The following is a 16,238-nucleotide window of genomic DNA, read 5'->3' as shown; positions in this document are numbered from 1 at the left end:
CACTGGACGTCTGGCATTTTGGCATTTCCTTCTCCCCAGTCTTCCTCCAGACTCTGGCACCTTGATTTCCGAATGACATGCAGAATTTGCTTTCATCCTAAAAAAGTACTTTGGACCACTGAGCAACAGTCCAGTGCTGCTTCTCTGTAGCCCAGGTCAGGCGCTTCTGCCGCTGTTTCTGGTTCAAAAGTGGCTTGACCTGGGGAATGCGGCACCTGTAGCCCATTTCCTGCACACGCCTGTGCACGGTGGCTCTGGATGTTTCTACTCCAAACTCAGTCCACTGCTTCCGCAGGTCCCCCAAGGTCTGGAATCGGCCCTTCTCCACAATCTTCCTCAGGGTACGGTCACCTCTTCTCGTTGTGCAGCGTTTTCTGCCACACTTTTTCCTTCCCACAGACTTCCCACTGAGGTGCCTTGATACAGCACTCTGGGAACAGCCTATTTGTTCAGAAATTTCTTTCTGTGTCTTACCCTCTTGCTTGAGGGTGTCAATAGTGGCCTTCTGGACAGCAGTCAGGTCGGCAGTCTTACCCATGATTGGGGTTTTGAGTGATGAACCAGGCTGGGAGTTTTAAAGGCCTCAGGAATCTTTTGCAGGTGTTTAGAGTTAACTCGTTGATTCAGATGATTAGGTTCATAGCTTGTTTAGAGACCCTTTTAATGATATGCTAATTTTGTGAGATAGGAATTTTGGGTTTTCATGAGCTGTATGCCAAAATCATCTGTATTAAGACAATAAAAGACCTGAAATATTTCAGTTAGTGTGCAATGAATCTAAAATATATGAATGTTACATTTTCATCATTACATTATGGAAAATAATTAACTTTATCACAATATGCTAATATTTTGAGAAGGACCTGTATATGTGCTATCTAAAAGTACAGCTTGGTAATACATTTCTTATTCATTAGACTTTAAAAATCTACGACTTGAATTTCTTTGATCTGTTCCTTAATCCCATACAATACAGACTGAGACAATTTTGTTGCATAAGCATAAAGTAATCCTGAAACCCTGCACTTAATCATGTTTATCAAAGTGGGGAGAATGCCATGCTAATAACTGTCATTTCTAACAAAAATTGTTTAAAGAACCGTTCTCTGGCAATGGGGCTTGATTTAGTCTTCTCCAAGGTGCAGTGCATGGTCTATGTTGATTTGCCTCCCTGATTGCAGTTGGGTGTTGATTTCAGACCTTGGAGCTTTAGCACAAAAAAACAAACAAACAATAACTTCAGCATTTGCTGCATTAGGTTAGAGGGGATTGGGAACCATTCTCTCCTGGTTATCATGGATGCACTAATTCAGTAACTGTAGTAGACTGTGGTCATGTGCTGACATAAATAGAATTATCTGTCATCAGCATAGATGGGTTAGTGTGATATTGTAGTTCTCTATAGCTTGCTCAGATTTCTAATTCCAAAATGAAACATTGTGGCCCTTTTCTGCTAGTTAAGAGCTGAACTTAGAAACCCAACATTTCAGCCTAGATCCAGTAAGACAGAGGTGATCAAAATGTATATCATTTTAAACCGTTACTAAGTAAAGATCTGGGTAGTGTGGTATGGTTGAAAACCTGACTAAAAAGCACCTTTTTTCTGAAAAAGGAGTGAATGTGTTGATACACTTTTCAATTATCTTTGCACAAATGCTGCATGAAGAGTAGCATTTACTATGCAATGTTTCAGGGGCAGCACAGCTAATACATAAAAAAAACGTGTGGTCACCATATCAAGATAGCAAGTTTCAGTTCATGCAGAGTTCCTTTGAAAGATGCATCATTTAACGGTTTGATATGAATCCACATGCCATAATTATTCCGGAGGCCACAAATGTTTTATTCTCAGAATTTTTACTGCAGGATTTATTGGAATAAATAGAGTCCAGGGGGGTCAGGGTTTGTCATGCTGTCAACAATAGTCAAAAAGGTCTGGGATTAGGGCGTGGCGCTGATGGTGTAGGGGTTAAGGGCGCGACCATATGCAGAGGCTATAGTCCTCGAAGCGGCTGTCCCGGGTTAGAGTCCTGGACCCGGCGACATTTGCCGAATGTCTCCCCCTCTCTCTACCCCTTTCCAGTCCACCTACTGTCAATAAATAAATAAATAAATGCCACTAGTGCCGAAACAATATCTTTAAAAAAGGTCTGGGATTATTAGTTTTTATTGATAATCAGAGAAATATGACTTCCTCAACCTTTGTAAGTCCCACATGTATAAAAACTGTATTTGAAAATGGTGTAATGGACTAGAGTTTAGCTCTTCTACACTCTTTTTTAATTCTAATTACTGTAGCATTCCTTCAAGGTAACCTTTTCCTCTCACTTTAGTCTTTACTGGGGCCATTTTATTCATAACAGCCATAATACTGGAACTAAAACTATTTTACCAGTTCACCAACATGGACTGAAGAAAGGTTAGGTGATGGAACAAACGGACCAAACCGTTAACTTTTCTGGAAGTATACTTTATTAACACAGAAGCAGTACAGATAATTTACTTAATCTCTCTAAATATATACAAATATAATATGTTTTCTTGGTGGGTTTTTGACAAAGGCACTCACCATTGTGTGTAACAGATGAAGCAAGGAACCTGAAGAGGGTTTTAGTGCAAAACTTGAATAATATTACATGGCACAAACATGCACACCCATTGTAGGACATACAATATATCTCTGGAGACTTTACTCACACTCTCACATCCTCTCAGGTCCAAACTAAAAACCTGTTCTTGGATTGTCATCTGGCAGGATTAGTTTTTGGACATCAAAACTAATTTTGTCCGGTTTGTTCATTAAGTTATTTGGCAGTTTGAACAGATTTGACAAAAATATACATAAATGCAGCCGTAATACACAGTCAGCTGAGCCTTTCAAGAGCTTGGAGAATAGTGTTGTGGAAAATGCCTGTTTGTCCGCTGCTCTCCTGCGTAAGGAGGACCCGTCCGTCAGGCCGAGGTTTGTGGACGAGGACCACCTCTCCTTGAAGCAGACTGAGCTCTGAGTCTGTCTGGGCTAACTGTGTTGTGGTCACCCTGTGTCTGGAAAACAAGAAAAACAAAAAAATGACACCAGACAGTCAGATCAATATTTGCTCAGGTCTGTCTTTATTTGTGTGAGTGAAGACCCCAAACTGAGGGTTACCTGATGGGGCTGAACTGAGCAGACAGGACTGAAAGAGATGGCTGTGAGTGGAATGGCTTCTGTGGGTTAGAATTTAGATCAGACGTGGTCATTTCAAAGCCCTTCCTAAGAACTAGACCTTTTCCGTCTTTCAGAAGGATCCCTGGTCCGTCTCTTCCCATGGTGAGTGATGGGGCCCACACCTCTAAAGGGAGGAGCCCAGGACGGCAATCTGGGTGAACCTGAGTCCCAGATGACCACGAGGAGGTCCGATGTCTTGGAGGAGGAGACTCTTCATCGGTCAGGAACCGCACTGATTTGACCGGCTTTGGAAATTCAGAGATACATTTAATCATGTAAAAAGCCCAAGAACATGGAAGTAAAGGCAAACATAAATCTGACATTACCTTATCCGTGCTGTTTTTCTGTGTGTCAGGTTTGACCAGAATCGACTGAGGTGCATGTGGAGCAGACTGCCTTTGATGCTGAAATACTGCTTCATGTGAGGCACCGAAGTCCCAGTCCTTCATGATCGCAGCAGCAGAGGGCGCTGCTGGCTCAGTCATCCAGCCATAAGGTTTGGAGTTGGATGGAAAGCTGCTGTTTCTCTTTCTCTGCAGGGCAGGTGAATAGCCTGACGCCTGAACTTGAGCAAAAGGTTGCGAGTTGGACGGGAGGTTGTAAGAGGACATACGGGAGGGACGGGTTGAGGCTGTAATAAAACATAGGAGATGCATTTTGTTTTACAACCATCTGACCAAATTCCCTGATGAAGCAGCACATGATTAGACAGTTGTTTCTCACTGACCTCTGTGCGGGTTGAAAGTACGCCTCACCGTGTCCCAACCTTGAGACGTCCCATAGAAAGACGGTTTAGCAGCTCCACTGGAGGACACAGCGCGGTGTGCTCCATTTGGCACAGATGACACCTGTCCTGTTGAGAATTTCGTTCCATCAATGCCCACCCTGTCTAGAGCAAGGACCACAGTGGGATTCTTTGCAGGGGTGGGTTTCTTCCCAGATACCGTGTTATGCTGCGAGAATGGATTAGCTGCTTTGGTCTCCAGAAGTCTGGCTGAGGTTCTGTAGTTTAACAAAAATACATGTAATAAAAAATTTACTTTTCCTTGCAACAGTATTCATACCTCTCAACCTTTCTCACATTTTTAAAACAAATATAAATGTGTTTTAATGTGAATTCATGAGATGAACCAAGACAAAGTAGTGCATATTTCTGATTGGAAATAATTCAAATATATAGATTGAAATTTTTACAAATCATAATCCAAAAATGTGTGGCATGCATTTTTTATTCAGCTCTATTACTCCAATACCCATAAACAAAATCATAATTAAATAGATGTATTTAAACAGATATTAAAACTGCAATTTAATCTCAGTACAAATCCATCAGTTCTGTGAAGGCTTTTTTGGAGGATGTTAGTGCAGAAAGGACATCATGAAGACCAAGGAAAATACTTAAATTAGCAGGCTGAGCAAGAAGAGCATTTACCACAAAACAACCAAGAGGCTCTTGGGTAACTCTGGAGGAGCTGTAGATATGTCCAGTTTATTTATATTGCACAATTCATACACAAGGTGAACAAAAGCGCTTTACAGGACATTAAAGGAAAGTCAAAAAGAAAAGTTTACTGAAAAACAGAAATTAATTTGTCATGCACTTAATAGCATAGCATAAAAAAAACAAATGTTACGACTGAAGGCTTTGGAAATCTACTTTTAAATTTATATCCCATCCAAATCTAGTCTTCAATGTCAGGCTTCAACAGACAAACAGTTCATTAGTCAAATTCTTGGATCAAAAGCTACAGTGAACAGAAAATGTTTTCAGTCCTGATTTAAAGAAGCCAACTGTTTGTGCACACATCAGGTTTTCAAGAAGTTTATTCCAGAGCTGAGGACCATAGAAACTGAAATCTGCCTCCCCTTGTTTAGTTTTACATCTGGGAATACTGAGTCAGCAGGTCTCTGAAGACATGAGGGGTCCATATGGTTCTTACCTGACAAGCAACTCCTCCTAAAATCTATTCTTTGGCAAATAGGGATCCAGTGGAGTAATTTAACAACTATTATGATATGATCCATTTTCCTAGTGTTGGTCAGCATTTTGGATGAGCTTCAGCTGCCTGATTTTTTTGCAAAGACCAGTAAACACACCGTTGCAGTCTAACCTGCGTAATATAAAGGCTTGAGCCAGTTTTTCTGTGTCCTGTAGGATAATCTGCTGACAGGTCAACTATCAGTCATGCAGTCTGCAAATCTGACACCTGTAGATAAACAGCAACTAGAAAGCCATTATTTAAAGTTCTCAGTTTGCCCCATAAGCCACGTAGGGAAAAACTGCAAACATGTCAAAGAAGGTGCTCAGAAAACACAATGTAATTTTTTCTCTGTGTTTGGCATAAAACTAACATACCACCTTGAACACATTATCTCCATGGTAGGGCGTTGTAGTACTAGCATCATGCTGTGGAGATGCTGTTCTGCAGCCGGAGCAGGAAGGTGGTAAGAATTGATGGGAAGATAAAGTTAGTGGCTAAAAAAGACTTAAGACTGAAGCAGGGGTTCGGTTTCCAGCAGGCGATCAAACTGCTAGAGCTACATGGAATGGTTTAGATCAGATCAAATAATTTGCCTGTTTTAAAATGGCCCAGTCAAAGTCCAGAAGTAAAACAACTGAGATTCTGAGGCAAGAGTTGAACATTTAAAGTCACAGAGGCTTTCCATCCAACCTGGCTTGGCTGAGACACACCCTGACAGACATGCAGCTGTAAAATATTAAAAATATTTTGAAAACCATGAATTCTTTTTTCCATTTCAAAATCAGCAATTCTTGTGTTAGTCCATCACATAAAACCCAAATGAAGGGCGTGGTTGTAACATAATAAAGCAGTTAGAGGGGTGCGAATACCTTAACAAGGCTCTGTATCAAGATCTTTAATATTACATTACAGAGAACTTTTTTAAAAAGTATCTATTTATTTATTTGAGCATTGAGCTCTTAAAGAAAGCATTTTACCTTTTGATTTGATTGATTGATTTGATTTGTTCACTTTTGATAGCCTTCTTGCATGCATTTAAATGCAGCCACTCACCTGAGCACAGGGGTGATGTAGTTGCTGGGAAGAATGCCCACTTTCCCCGTTCTGAGCGACAACCCACGGAGCCAGCCTTCTTTGAACTTTCCGTACACGCCGACCATCTCTCCTTTCCTCAGCTCCAGTTCCTCCGGTCGACGAGGTTTGTAGGAATACAGGACAGCGCACCTGCAGGCAGACTACACGTTATGGTCCATAAACTTGTATTTATGCTTTTCTTGTTATTTTCTTAATACTTTAATTCTTGCATTCCTACATTATCATCTTCATAATGTATTGTTTCAGAAATGACTCACACACTGATGGAGAGCTGCTGCGTGGAGGAGTTTTTGCTGTCTGCAGAGGTGGAGGCCATTTGGGGGTTCATCAGAGCCACGGAGATTGTGGACGGGGTCTCGCTGGTCATCTTCTTTTCACTCTGAAAACAAATTTGACTTGTAATTATAATGAGAAACTAAGTATATGATGCACAGGATATTATGAAAGCAGATATACATATAAAGGTTGAGTGAGCAGCTGCAGTTCTGGGAATTGTGCCGCTTTTTTTGAACATCATGAGTCAACAAGATACCTGATGGAGGATGCAAATAGTATGATTCGCCGTCATCCTACATGCACTGTGACTTATACTGGATGGAGTTTGATGGTAATTCAGGCAACAGCACAAAAGGGATCAAAGTGGCAGATTTCGGTGCTTAAACCTATAACTACAGCCGCTATTTGTTTGATCTGTCTTACTTACTAAAACTAAACTAACATCACATAAACTTTAAAATGTATTTTAACAGACTCAGTACCGAAGAATCTGTCCAGCTCTTGAGATTAAGTAGTAATGTTTTTACTCAGTAAGCCTTATGAATTTATTTGTGATAGATCTTAAGATAAATTTTAATCCTAAAGTTGATTTAAGAGAAACCTGTATATTCATGTGTGTGTATATACTTCTGTGGCAAGCCAATAATCTTATCTGCAAGGAAGGCCGAGAATTGACACAAACAAATTTAGTGTTAAACAGTTTTAAAAAAGGGGAGTTTGAATTTAACGGGCAGAAAATGGATGAAAAAGGGATCATGATGACAGAAAAAAGACTTCTAGTTCTAACATGGTAGCAGGAAAAAAAAGATTTTGTCTTGACCAGATGGGAATGTTATTCAAATCTAACCTACGAGTCCAAATCAAACAACAGATTCGAAACCTTTAATATTTACCAAACAAAAATAACGCCAAAACGGAAAGCTGCAAATTAAGGTAAACCATCACTGCCTTCATGGGATTTAGCGCGGAAAGCAGAAGACAAGTATTGCCAATTAATTTATTAACAGTACAATTAGAACAATTAGAGAAAGACGAAAGAAGTATGGTTTGTTCAGAAGAGTTGCAAGCAGAAATCTCAGAAACAAACAAATATGGTAGCTTATGCTCCTGAAAATGGATCCAACTTCACTGCTCCATTTAACAACAAATCCAGGTGGCCGATTTTGGAATAACTTGGATTTGGAAAAATTTCTGGAACAATAGTTTTTGGACAGATGTGACTAAAGTGGAGATGATTAGCCAAACCTAAACACAGCACATAAGCACAAACACTCATATCAATCGTCTAGCATGATGGTAGCATGATGATTTATGATCGTTTTGCAGCCAAAGGACCGGGGCATCTTGCAGTCACTGAGTCAACCATGAAGCACCTCTGTATTATACTGTATAATGTGAGGACATCTGTCTGACAGCTAAAGCCGGACACAATAATAAATCTACAACACAAAGTCTAAAAAGAAAAAAATAATCAGGGTGTTGTAATGGTCTAGTCAAAGTTTGAGCCTAAAGCTGATTTGGTGGGACTGAAAGAGTGTACTCTGTTGTCCTGAGAGTATAAAAATGAAACTTGGTGTTAATAGTTCAGACACTCCAGGATTGCATCAAACAAAAACTTTGAAAATGATCAGACAATAAGTGCCACAACTTTGTCTTTCAATACAATGACAAGTTTTAATATCTTAACAGAAGTACTTATTCATCTAGAAAAAACTTTTGTAGAGGGAATGTGTGTATAACTTTAAACAAGGAATAAGAAAGTGAGACTCTTCACAGGTCTAACACTTAACAATAAAAAATAGATTTGTTTTTGCTGTGTTGGTGATGTTTTTGTGAGTGTGCATTCCATCACCTCTCCTTGAAAAATATTTTACAATTGCACAAGCATGCCATTGGACAGTTAAAAAGCAATCGCCCATCACTTTTCACCGGACAAAAAAATATACAGTGTGGTAAACATATAGCGTCATAATGCCTCTGCTCCTTTACTTTCTCATCCGTCTGTGTGGCTATTACGATTTGTTTTTTCTCTGAAGTTACTTGCAAATCGCTGATGCAATGGTGATGCACACGCCTAAAGCTATGTAGAATACAGCATAAAACATAGACAAATGCAAACTCGTTTAGCATAGTTATTCTACTGTTATTTTGCGATCAAAGTTTCTCTATGTGAAGCTGAGAGCTGGGAAACGTTTCCCGGCCTTGATGTCGGCAGACTGTGAGTCAGCCATGACGTTGTCAGTGGAGTGACAGGGAGTGACACGAAGGTGAGCTGGTTGACCGTTAAAGATCCAGTTTGGAGCTTAATCCCTCGGGTTAGACTGCTGACGACGGTCTTAATGAGGTTTCAATTTGATGTGCCTCTGCTTTTTCTTCCACCACTGACACCTAACCCACATTATTTTCATGCAGTCACTACAAAGAGGTGGAAGAAACGTTCCTGTTGCTCTTTATCTTTTGTCATGAAAGATATTTGCTGCTATTCATAGCCTCCCCCACTCTTCTTCTTGAAGCACTACTGCTGGCACGTGGGCCACGTGTTTCCTAAATGCACCTCGTGTCTGGCTCTCAATTCACACTAACACGTAAAGGCACAAAGACAGATTTTTTTTTTTTCAGATGTAGCCTAAAGAGTCAAAATAAATAAATAAATAATGAAAAGTGGCTGAACTGTGAGAGAAACTAAAGATCTGTGGCGTTTGGATCATTTACAAGAAAACATTTTAGATTCGTTTACCTCTGTTACAGCATATACCTGATCAACCATGATCAGTAGGACAAGTCTGTGTTTACATATCCTTTATCCTTTATTCACACAAATATTAACTGCAATAACAATGATATATGATAAAAAAAACTTTTTCTTCAATCCAGAAGCACTTCATTTGAAACAGAATGATGCAAAACTCTGGTGCAACATTATGCAACAAAGAAAAACACTCTTGAAAGATTTAAATTCCCTTTCAATTGTTATGTCTGTCCTCAGTGCTTAAAAACCCTGCTGTGTGTTCTTTGTTGAACGGTGTAAACAATGTTATTCGTTACATGAAACAGAAGATGTTTTTTTCAGGTTTAACCAACTCAATTAGTTTGCATTGATTCAACAAGACTGACAGGCACAGTTTGAACACTTTTAATTTAGTGATGTGTTCACCTCATGTAGAAAGAATTCGCACAAATCTATTAAAAGACTATTAAAAGAAAAGCTTTTGATAGATATGATGAACTGGACCATCCCAATAAACTTAATCTGACCACACCTTTGTAAAAAACTGAATCAGCCATAAAGGATCACTTTAACCCAGCCCAGATACATTAAGTTATGACAATGATTGCTTCACCCTTCATCCAGGAATGGCATTTTTCCCACATTTTAAGAAAAATAAAAGCTTTGATGAATTTAGCAATTGGACCACTTGTTTAATTTAAGTTGGAAATCAGTCTAAACTGAAAGGATCTGCGTGGCAAGGCTAAAGTAGCTATTTTTGAGCTTTAACTGCCTGTTTGAATCAGAAACACACAGAAAAAGCATTGCTTCAGAACATTTATTTCTGTAACTGATGTCACCATTATCTCTAAAACTCAGTTTCATCACATTGCGTCCCAATTTGGCAGAAGAAAATCAAAGCCGTTTTGCATTTGCTGAACCCTCTGCTCCTAACAGCTGAAATAACAAGTCTTTCTGAGGGTGTGTCGCCAGGTTAGACTAGTAGAGATGAGGAGCTGTTTGAAACTGTCTTTAAGACATATGCTGTTCTAATAATAAGTGAATAATGCTCTACCAGTACTTTGTTTAAAGTCCAATATCTTGAGAAGTTTAATTTCTAAATTTCCCTAATTCTATTACCAGATTGAATTTAGGAACTTATTTAAATGTTTCATAAGGAGATTAAATCTTTTTCTTAAAATGTTTCCTGTTTAAGATGCAGCACCAGCTGCACATCTTGTGAAACCAACAGCAAAGACGTCAAAACTATATGCATTAATGAAAAAGCATCACTAGATAGCTGGTCACGATCCCCATGATTTTCTGTTCATTTGATGCACAGTTTGTACTGACTATAGCCTGCTTTAACATATTGTTATATTACATTTTTGCTTAAAAGAGTCTGCTCTTAAAAATGAGACCACGTGTCTCATCTCAGGGAAAGGAAAAAAACAAACTTTGAAGCTTAAAAGAGGAATCAGGCTAAACACCTATTAAATGAATGCAGCAGCCATATATAAAGAGATGTAGGAGAGAATCAATTCATAAGCCCATTCATACCAACACATTGCCCTTTTATTCCAACTTTCACAAGGTACCCCTCAAAACAAACCATGCCATTCCTACATACCTGCCAGTATTTACCATTTTGGTTATTGCGTTTATTTACTTTTTCTGTTAAGTGTTTCTGTTCCTTTGGTTTAGTAGTTGTGTTTATTTATTCCTTTTGTTGTGCTGGTGTTTTAGTATTGTCTATACTGCTGCCCTTTAATTAGTAGTTCACTCTCCCCTCGTTATTAGGTTCCTTTGATTATTATTTTATTTAGTTGTTTATTCTTTGGAACTGTTCTTCCTCAGGTTTATTATTTTTACAGTTCTCTATGTTTATTTCCCTTCTTTGGTTAGTTAGTTTTTTACCTGGTACTCTCGTGCTTGTTTTACTGTTGGTTAGGTCCTTGCTGCGTTCTTGTGTATTAGTTCTTCTGCTCTTCCGCCCCACTAGTTTGTTAGTTCCTTCCTTGTTCTTAAATCCCCTTTAGTTTTTTACTTAGTGCTTGGTTTCCTTAATATTAGTACCGTAAATTCCGGATTATAAGCCGCTACTGTTTTCACACACATTGAACACTGCGACCTATACAACGGTGCGGCTAATGCATGTTTTTTTTTTCATGGCGCCAAAAACATTTTGCCTGGTAACAGTAGACCAATGACATTGATGGGTAGTTCAAAGACGTCCAATGAACTTGTGCGATAAATCAAGAGCACTTTCACAATTCAATTACCGGTATTGTAAATCAGTCATTTATATTCACCCTCATCAACATGAAAAATCACCAACGGGTTTCGAAAGGCTGGACTGCTGCGTTATTAAGGGGACGTTCAAGTGAGAGCGTCAATGAAGAGGCTGAAGTGAGTGACGAGATCCTGAGGCTGTTCAATTCGGACACTGAAGAAGAGGACTTTGATGGTTTCAGTGCGCAGGAAGAAGATGAAGAAGGCGATCAATGACTTTTGACCTGGTAGCTTGCAGTTTATATCAGTTAGGAGATATTGGAATATTGTTCGTGCACTGTTCAGTAAAAAACCATTAGCAACGAAATTTCTGTTACTGATAACGTGTGTATATTTAAAGGTAGCCGTGTTACAGGCACTGTTCGAAAAAAAGCATTTGCAATATGCATTTGTTTGTATTACCAGACGTATTAAGTTAAAAGTTTAAAAATCCTCACGTGTAATATCTTTCTGTGTAAATCATATTACAAGGCGGGACACCCGCGGCTTAACATCCGGTGCGGCCTGTTGGTTTTCTTTCTAAAATTAGAGCATGCGGCTTATAATCAGGTGCGCTCTGTAGTCCGGAATTTCCCCCAACCTAATAATTTCTAACAGCGATATTTGAGACTACATAAAATCTAAATAGTAGCAGTAATTTGCATTTATTGTAAGGTGATTTTCAAAGGGAAAGAGAAGGGATAGAGTTTACAGAATGTTATCCACATCTTATACATCTTGATGAACATAAATCAAGCAGTAATTTACACCTTTGTGGTATTTAGATCATCTCTCTGGTGTACGGCCATGCGAATTACCCACAAGTCACACATTGTTTTGCTCCACCATCATCGGTATGATTGTTTCAAAAATGAAAGCGTACTAAAAAGAAGGTTTAACTTGTAAAGCAGTAGTTGTGACTCACAGCAGCAGATTTATGCAGTTGTATTCACCGATTTATGTTTGTGTTAAAGGAAAAAAATAATAAAAAAAACTGTTTAGGGGACAATGTTAATACAGGTGTGTGAATTTATTTTACATCATTAGTTTTGGAACAATTGGAGCAAAACTATGAATGTAAAAGGTTTTCAATGTGTGACTCAAAGAATACAATTTGTGTACTTGTACTTAAGAATCTGAAGAGCTGTAACTGTTGTTTTGTATTTGTGAAAGACTGAAAAAAATTTTAGCTACAAAAATCATATAGCATTTCTCTGTGTCTTCAAATTCAGTTACAATGCACATAGTTTTGACCCAAAATTACCTTCCTAGTTGCAACACAGTATAAACCCAACTGTGTCTAAATGAGCTCCCCATACTACATGTCTATGGCTCATCTGCAGAGGAGCTAAAGGTGAGTACTTCTAATTAAACTGTAATACTCCCCTGCAATAACTAATGAGCAAAGTTTTAATCCATAATAAAGTCATAGAGAGTTGTAAAACCAACCCTAAAAGATACACACCCTGCTTCAGTCAAAACACCACAGGATTAGTGTAATCCTGTGGTGTTTTGACTGGAGACTGACACAGACGTTTTATCACAGCCAATAAAGTAAACAAAGAGGCGTAACATGAATCAGGCTATAACCAAGTCAAGTCAAGTCAAGTTTATATAGCGCTTTTCAGCAACAAGGCACACAAAGCGCTGTCACTCGGGTGGTTTTTCTGGGCACTCTTATTGATTGAGAGAGGGCATGATGAAAATGTAGAGTGACATTACATGTTGCCAGACATTGGGATGACTTAAGCCTTTCTGTGGTATGCATGAGTGTGTAATGAGGCATTAAACCTTTTGGTGCTGATAAGTGGTTTGCGAGGTGTAATGCAGATTCTTTCAATAAATATCAGTGTCCTTCAGATATTACATTTGGTCACAGGAGATAAGTTTCATTCATTCATCATGCCAGCTTGTATTCATTGTCTTTAAATTGTAAGTCAGGAATAGTTTTTTGAAATTGCATATTAGGAGCCCTGTGTAAAAAAGTAACTGCACCTAAAGCCAATGACTGCTGTGATCCTTTGGTGTTTGGGTTTTGGCTTTTATTTGTGTTTGTGTTTTTTTTCCAAAGATTTTATTTTGGCACTTGGCATATATTGACATCTACTTGAAAGGAAATGGGCAAAGAGAGAGAATGAAGGAAGAAATGCAGAAAAAGTCTCAAGGTCAGGAGTTGAACCCAGGAAAACTGCGTTGAGGGCTATAGCCTCTGTATATGGGGCACCCGGTCTACTGCTACATCACACAGCGCCCTTGTGCTAGTGCTTTGATCATGTCTTTTATGTTCATTTATGTTCAAAAGATCTTGCCATACTCAGTTTATTTCTCTGTCTTCATCATTGTTTGAAAGGTGTTGGCATATAGGTTAATTTCTTTACATTTAGTTTCTTATTTATTTGGTTTGTAGTTCCCTTTGTGTCTAGTTTAGTTAACCCTTTGTTATTCCTTCACCTTGTCTCAGTTTCTCACCAGCATCTAATGTCATTCTCCATTATCAAACCTTCACTATGCTCATTACAAGTTCCTGTCTGCATTTTGGTCTGAAGGTCAACATACTGAACACAACAATGACTAGCTGTGCCATCCTTGGCAACAACAACCATCAAGTTTTATGATAATACACTATGAGTCTTTTACATCGGTGTGAACAGATCTTGGTCCACTCTTCTTTGCAGACTTGTTTTAATTCAGCCACACTAGAGAGTTTCTGGGCATGTTCAGTGTGTTAAAGGTAAGGCCAAAGGATCTTCATTGGAGTTAAGTTCAACTGTCACTAGACTATTTTTATTTTGACCATAATGGTTCCAGGGCTGCACGTTTTTAAGGCGTGTCTCGCCCTGTTCCAACACGCATGATAAAAATGACAGAATAATCCCTGGAGCACGTGGATCTCAGCACAGGCCTGTAAATTTGCCTTAATCAGATGTGCTAAAGCAGTGAATCTAAAACATTCAACACCACTGAGGACTGAACCGGATTAACACCACGTTAGACGATATATACTCTACTGATCAAAAGTTTTAGATACACTTTCTCACTTAATGAGTGTCTTTATTTTCATGACTATTTACATTGTAGATTCTCAACAAAGGCAAAAAAAAATCTATGAATGAACACATGGAATTATATAGTAAACAAAAAGTGAAATAACATTTGTATTCATTTATCTTCTATACCGCTTATTCCATAGTGGGTCGTGCGGAAGTTGGTGCCTATCTCCAGCAGTCTACGGGCGAGAGGCAGGGTACACCCTGGACATGTCGTCAATCGATCGCAGGGAAACACAGAGACATAAAAGACAAACAACCATGCACACACTCATTCACACCTAAGTGAGAATGAGAGACCAATTTACCTAACAGTCATGTTTTTGGACTGTGGGAGGAAGCCAGAGTACCCGGTGAGATCCCACACATGCACGGGAAGAACATGCAAACTCCATGCAGAAAGACCCCCGGCTGGGAGTCAAAGGTTCCAAAGGTTAATATTGTTGTCATCACAGCAAAGGGCAGCAGAGAGAGAGAGGGGTAAGACATGTGGCAAATGTTGCAAGGGCCAGGACTCGAACCCAGGACGGCCACATCGAGGACTGAACCTCTGTAAATAAGTTCTTTTATAATAGATTTATCTCAGACCTTTTATTTTTAAAGCTGTATTTAATTTTTTTTGTGTTTTTCTATTGAATAGACCCAATTAAAAACTTGTTAACTTTGTGGATCTAATGCTTGACTCCTGTTGATGTGACTCAAACTGGGTGACTGCCCTCTCTTATCTGAATGTAAGAAATGGAAAACAAGTGATCTGGCAAATGTGTCTCATCAAAAAATTAAAATCCCTTGTATAGGTATGTTTGTCATAAGACATCTGAATTCCCCTGATGTAAATGCATGAAGCATTAGAAACTAAAAGTCCCATCAAGGTAAAAATGCTAAAGTAGAAAATAATTCCATTTCAGATGAATAATTTCATCTGATGTAAATAAAAATAGTTAGTTCTAATAGTTGCAATTAAAATCTGGATGACTACAACACTTCTAAATGTAATGTATATGTATTTGAATGACTATTAGTCCAGTTAGTCTAGCTAAATGCAAAGAATGATTCTGCTGTACGAGTCAAGCATGATCTGAGATTTTGTTTTAGCTTTTCTATCTCCATCCTAAATTTTGCTCTTACATAACCATGCCAATATTCACATTGATACACATTATTCTCCTCAAAGTGGGAGGGACGCTGGAGCGCTCTGTTAAGAAGGCAGAACCTAAGGTGAGAGCTGGTGAGATTAATGGAAAATCCCCACCCCTGCTGGGCTCGGTCACCTGGGAAGACCCAGCCTCAGCTTTAGGGATATGGCCCGAACAGGGAGTGTTAGGCTTCTCAGCCATTTTGGTCAACTGTAAAAGTGTTACCTGCTTTGTGAAGAGAAAGCAGGATAGTGGGGTCTGTTATGTAACCAACTTCACAAGTGACTCATCATCATCAGCAGCAACATGAGCAAGATAAGCAGACACACTGAGGGACACTCCAAACCTCCCACACTTCACATCTTTCTCTCATTTGTCCACCTCCTTCTTTCTCCCTCTTGTGGGTTGCTTCTCTTCCCAGCTCAGAACCATCTTTTCTTACAAGTATTTCCTCTCACATTTTTTCCCCTTCTTCCTGCCTAGCCAATCCCATTTCCCCTATTTCTTATTGCTAGT

The 16,238-nt window shown here is 39.0% G+C and overlaps 1 protein-coding gene across 1 annotated transcript in view; it reads right to left on the bottom strand.

Annotated features, from left to right (window-relative positions):
- Positions 1-2,449: 2,449 nt before the first annotated feature.
- Positions 2,450-16,238, bottom strand: part of sh3rf2 (SH3 domain containing ring finger 2) — a 31,990-nt gene continuing 18,201 nt past the window's right edge. The window contains exons 6-11 of the mRNA XM_047354405.1: positions 6,543-6,664; positions 6,244-6,414; positions 3,936-4,210; positions 3,535-3,839; positions 3,149-3,453; positions 2,450-3,045 (exon numbers count right to left, since the gene is read on the bottom strand). Coding sequence (XP_047210361.1) covers positions 2,865-3,045; positions 3,149-3,453; positions 3,535-3,839; positions 3,936-4,210; positions 6,244-6,414; positions 6,543-6,664 — 1,359 coding nt within the window. The 3' untranslated portion in view covers positions 2,450-2,864. The remainder of the gene's footprint in view (positions 3,046-3,148; positions 3,454-3,534; positions 3,840-3,935; positions 4,211-6,243; positions 6,415-6,542; positions 6,665-16,238) is intronic.

This window comes from Girardinichthys multiradiatus, chromosome 23 (assembly GCF_021462225.1).
Source record: "Girardinichthys multiradiatus isolate DD_20200921_A chromosome 23, DD_fGirMul_XY1, whole genome shotgun sequence".
NCBI classification, from domain to species: domain Eukaryota; kingdom Metazoa; phylum Chordata; class Actinopteri; order Cyprinodontiformes; family Goodeidae; genus Girardinichthys; species Girardinichthys multiradiatus.
This window is presented reverse-complemented; position numbering and strand designations above follow the sequence as displayed.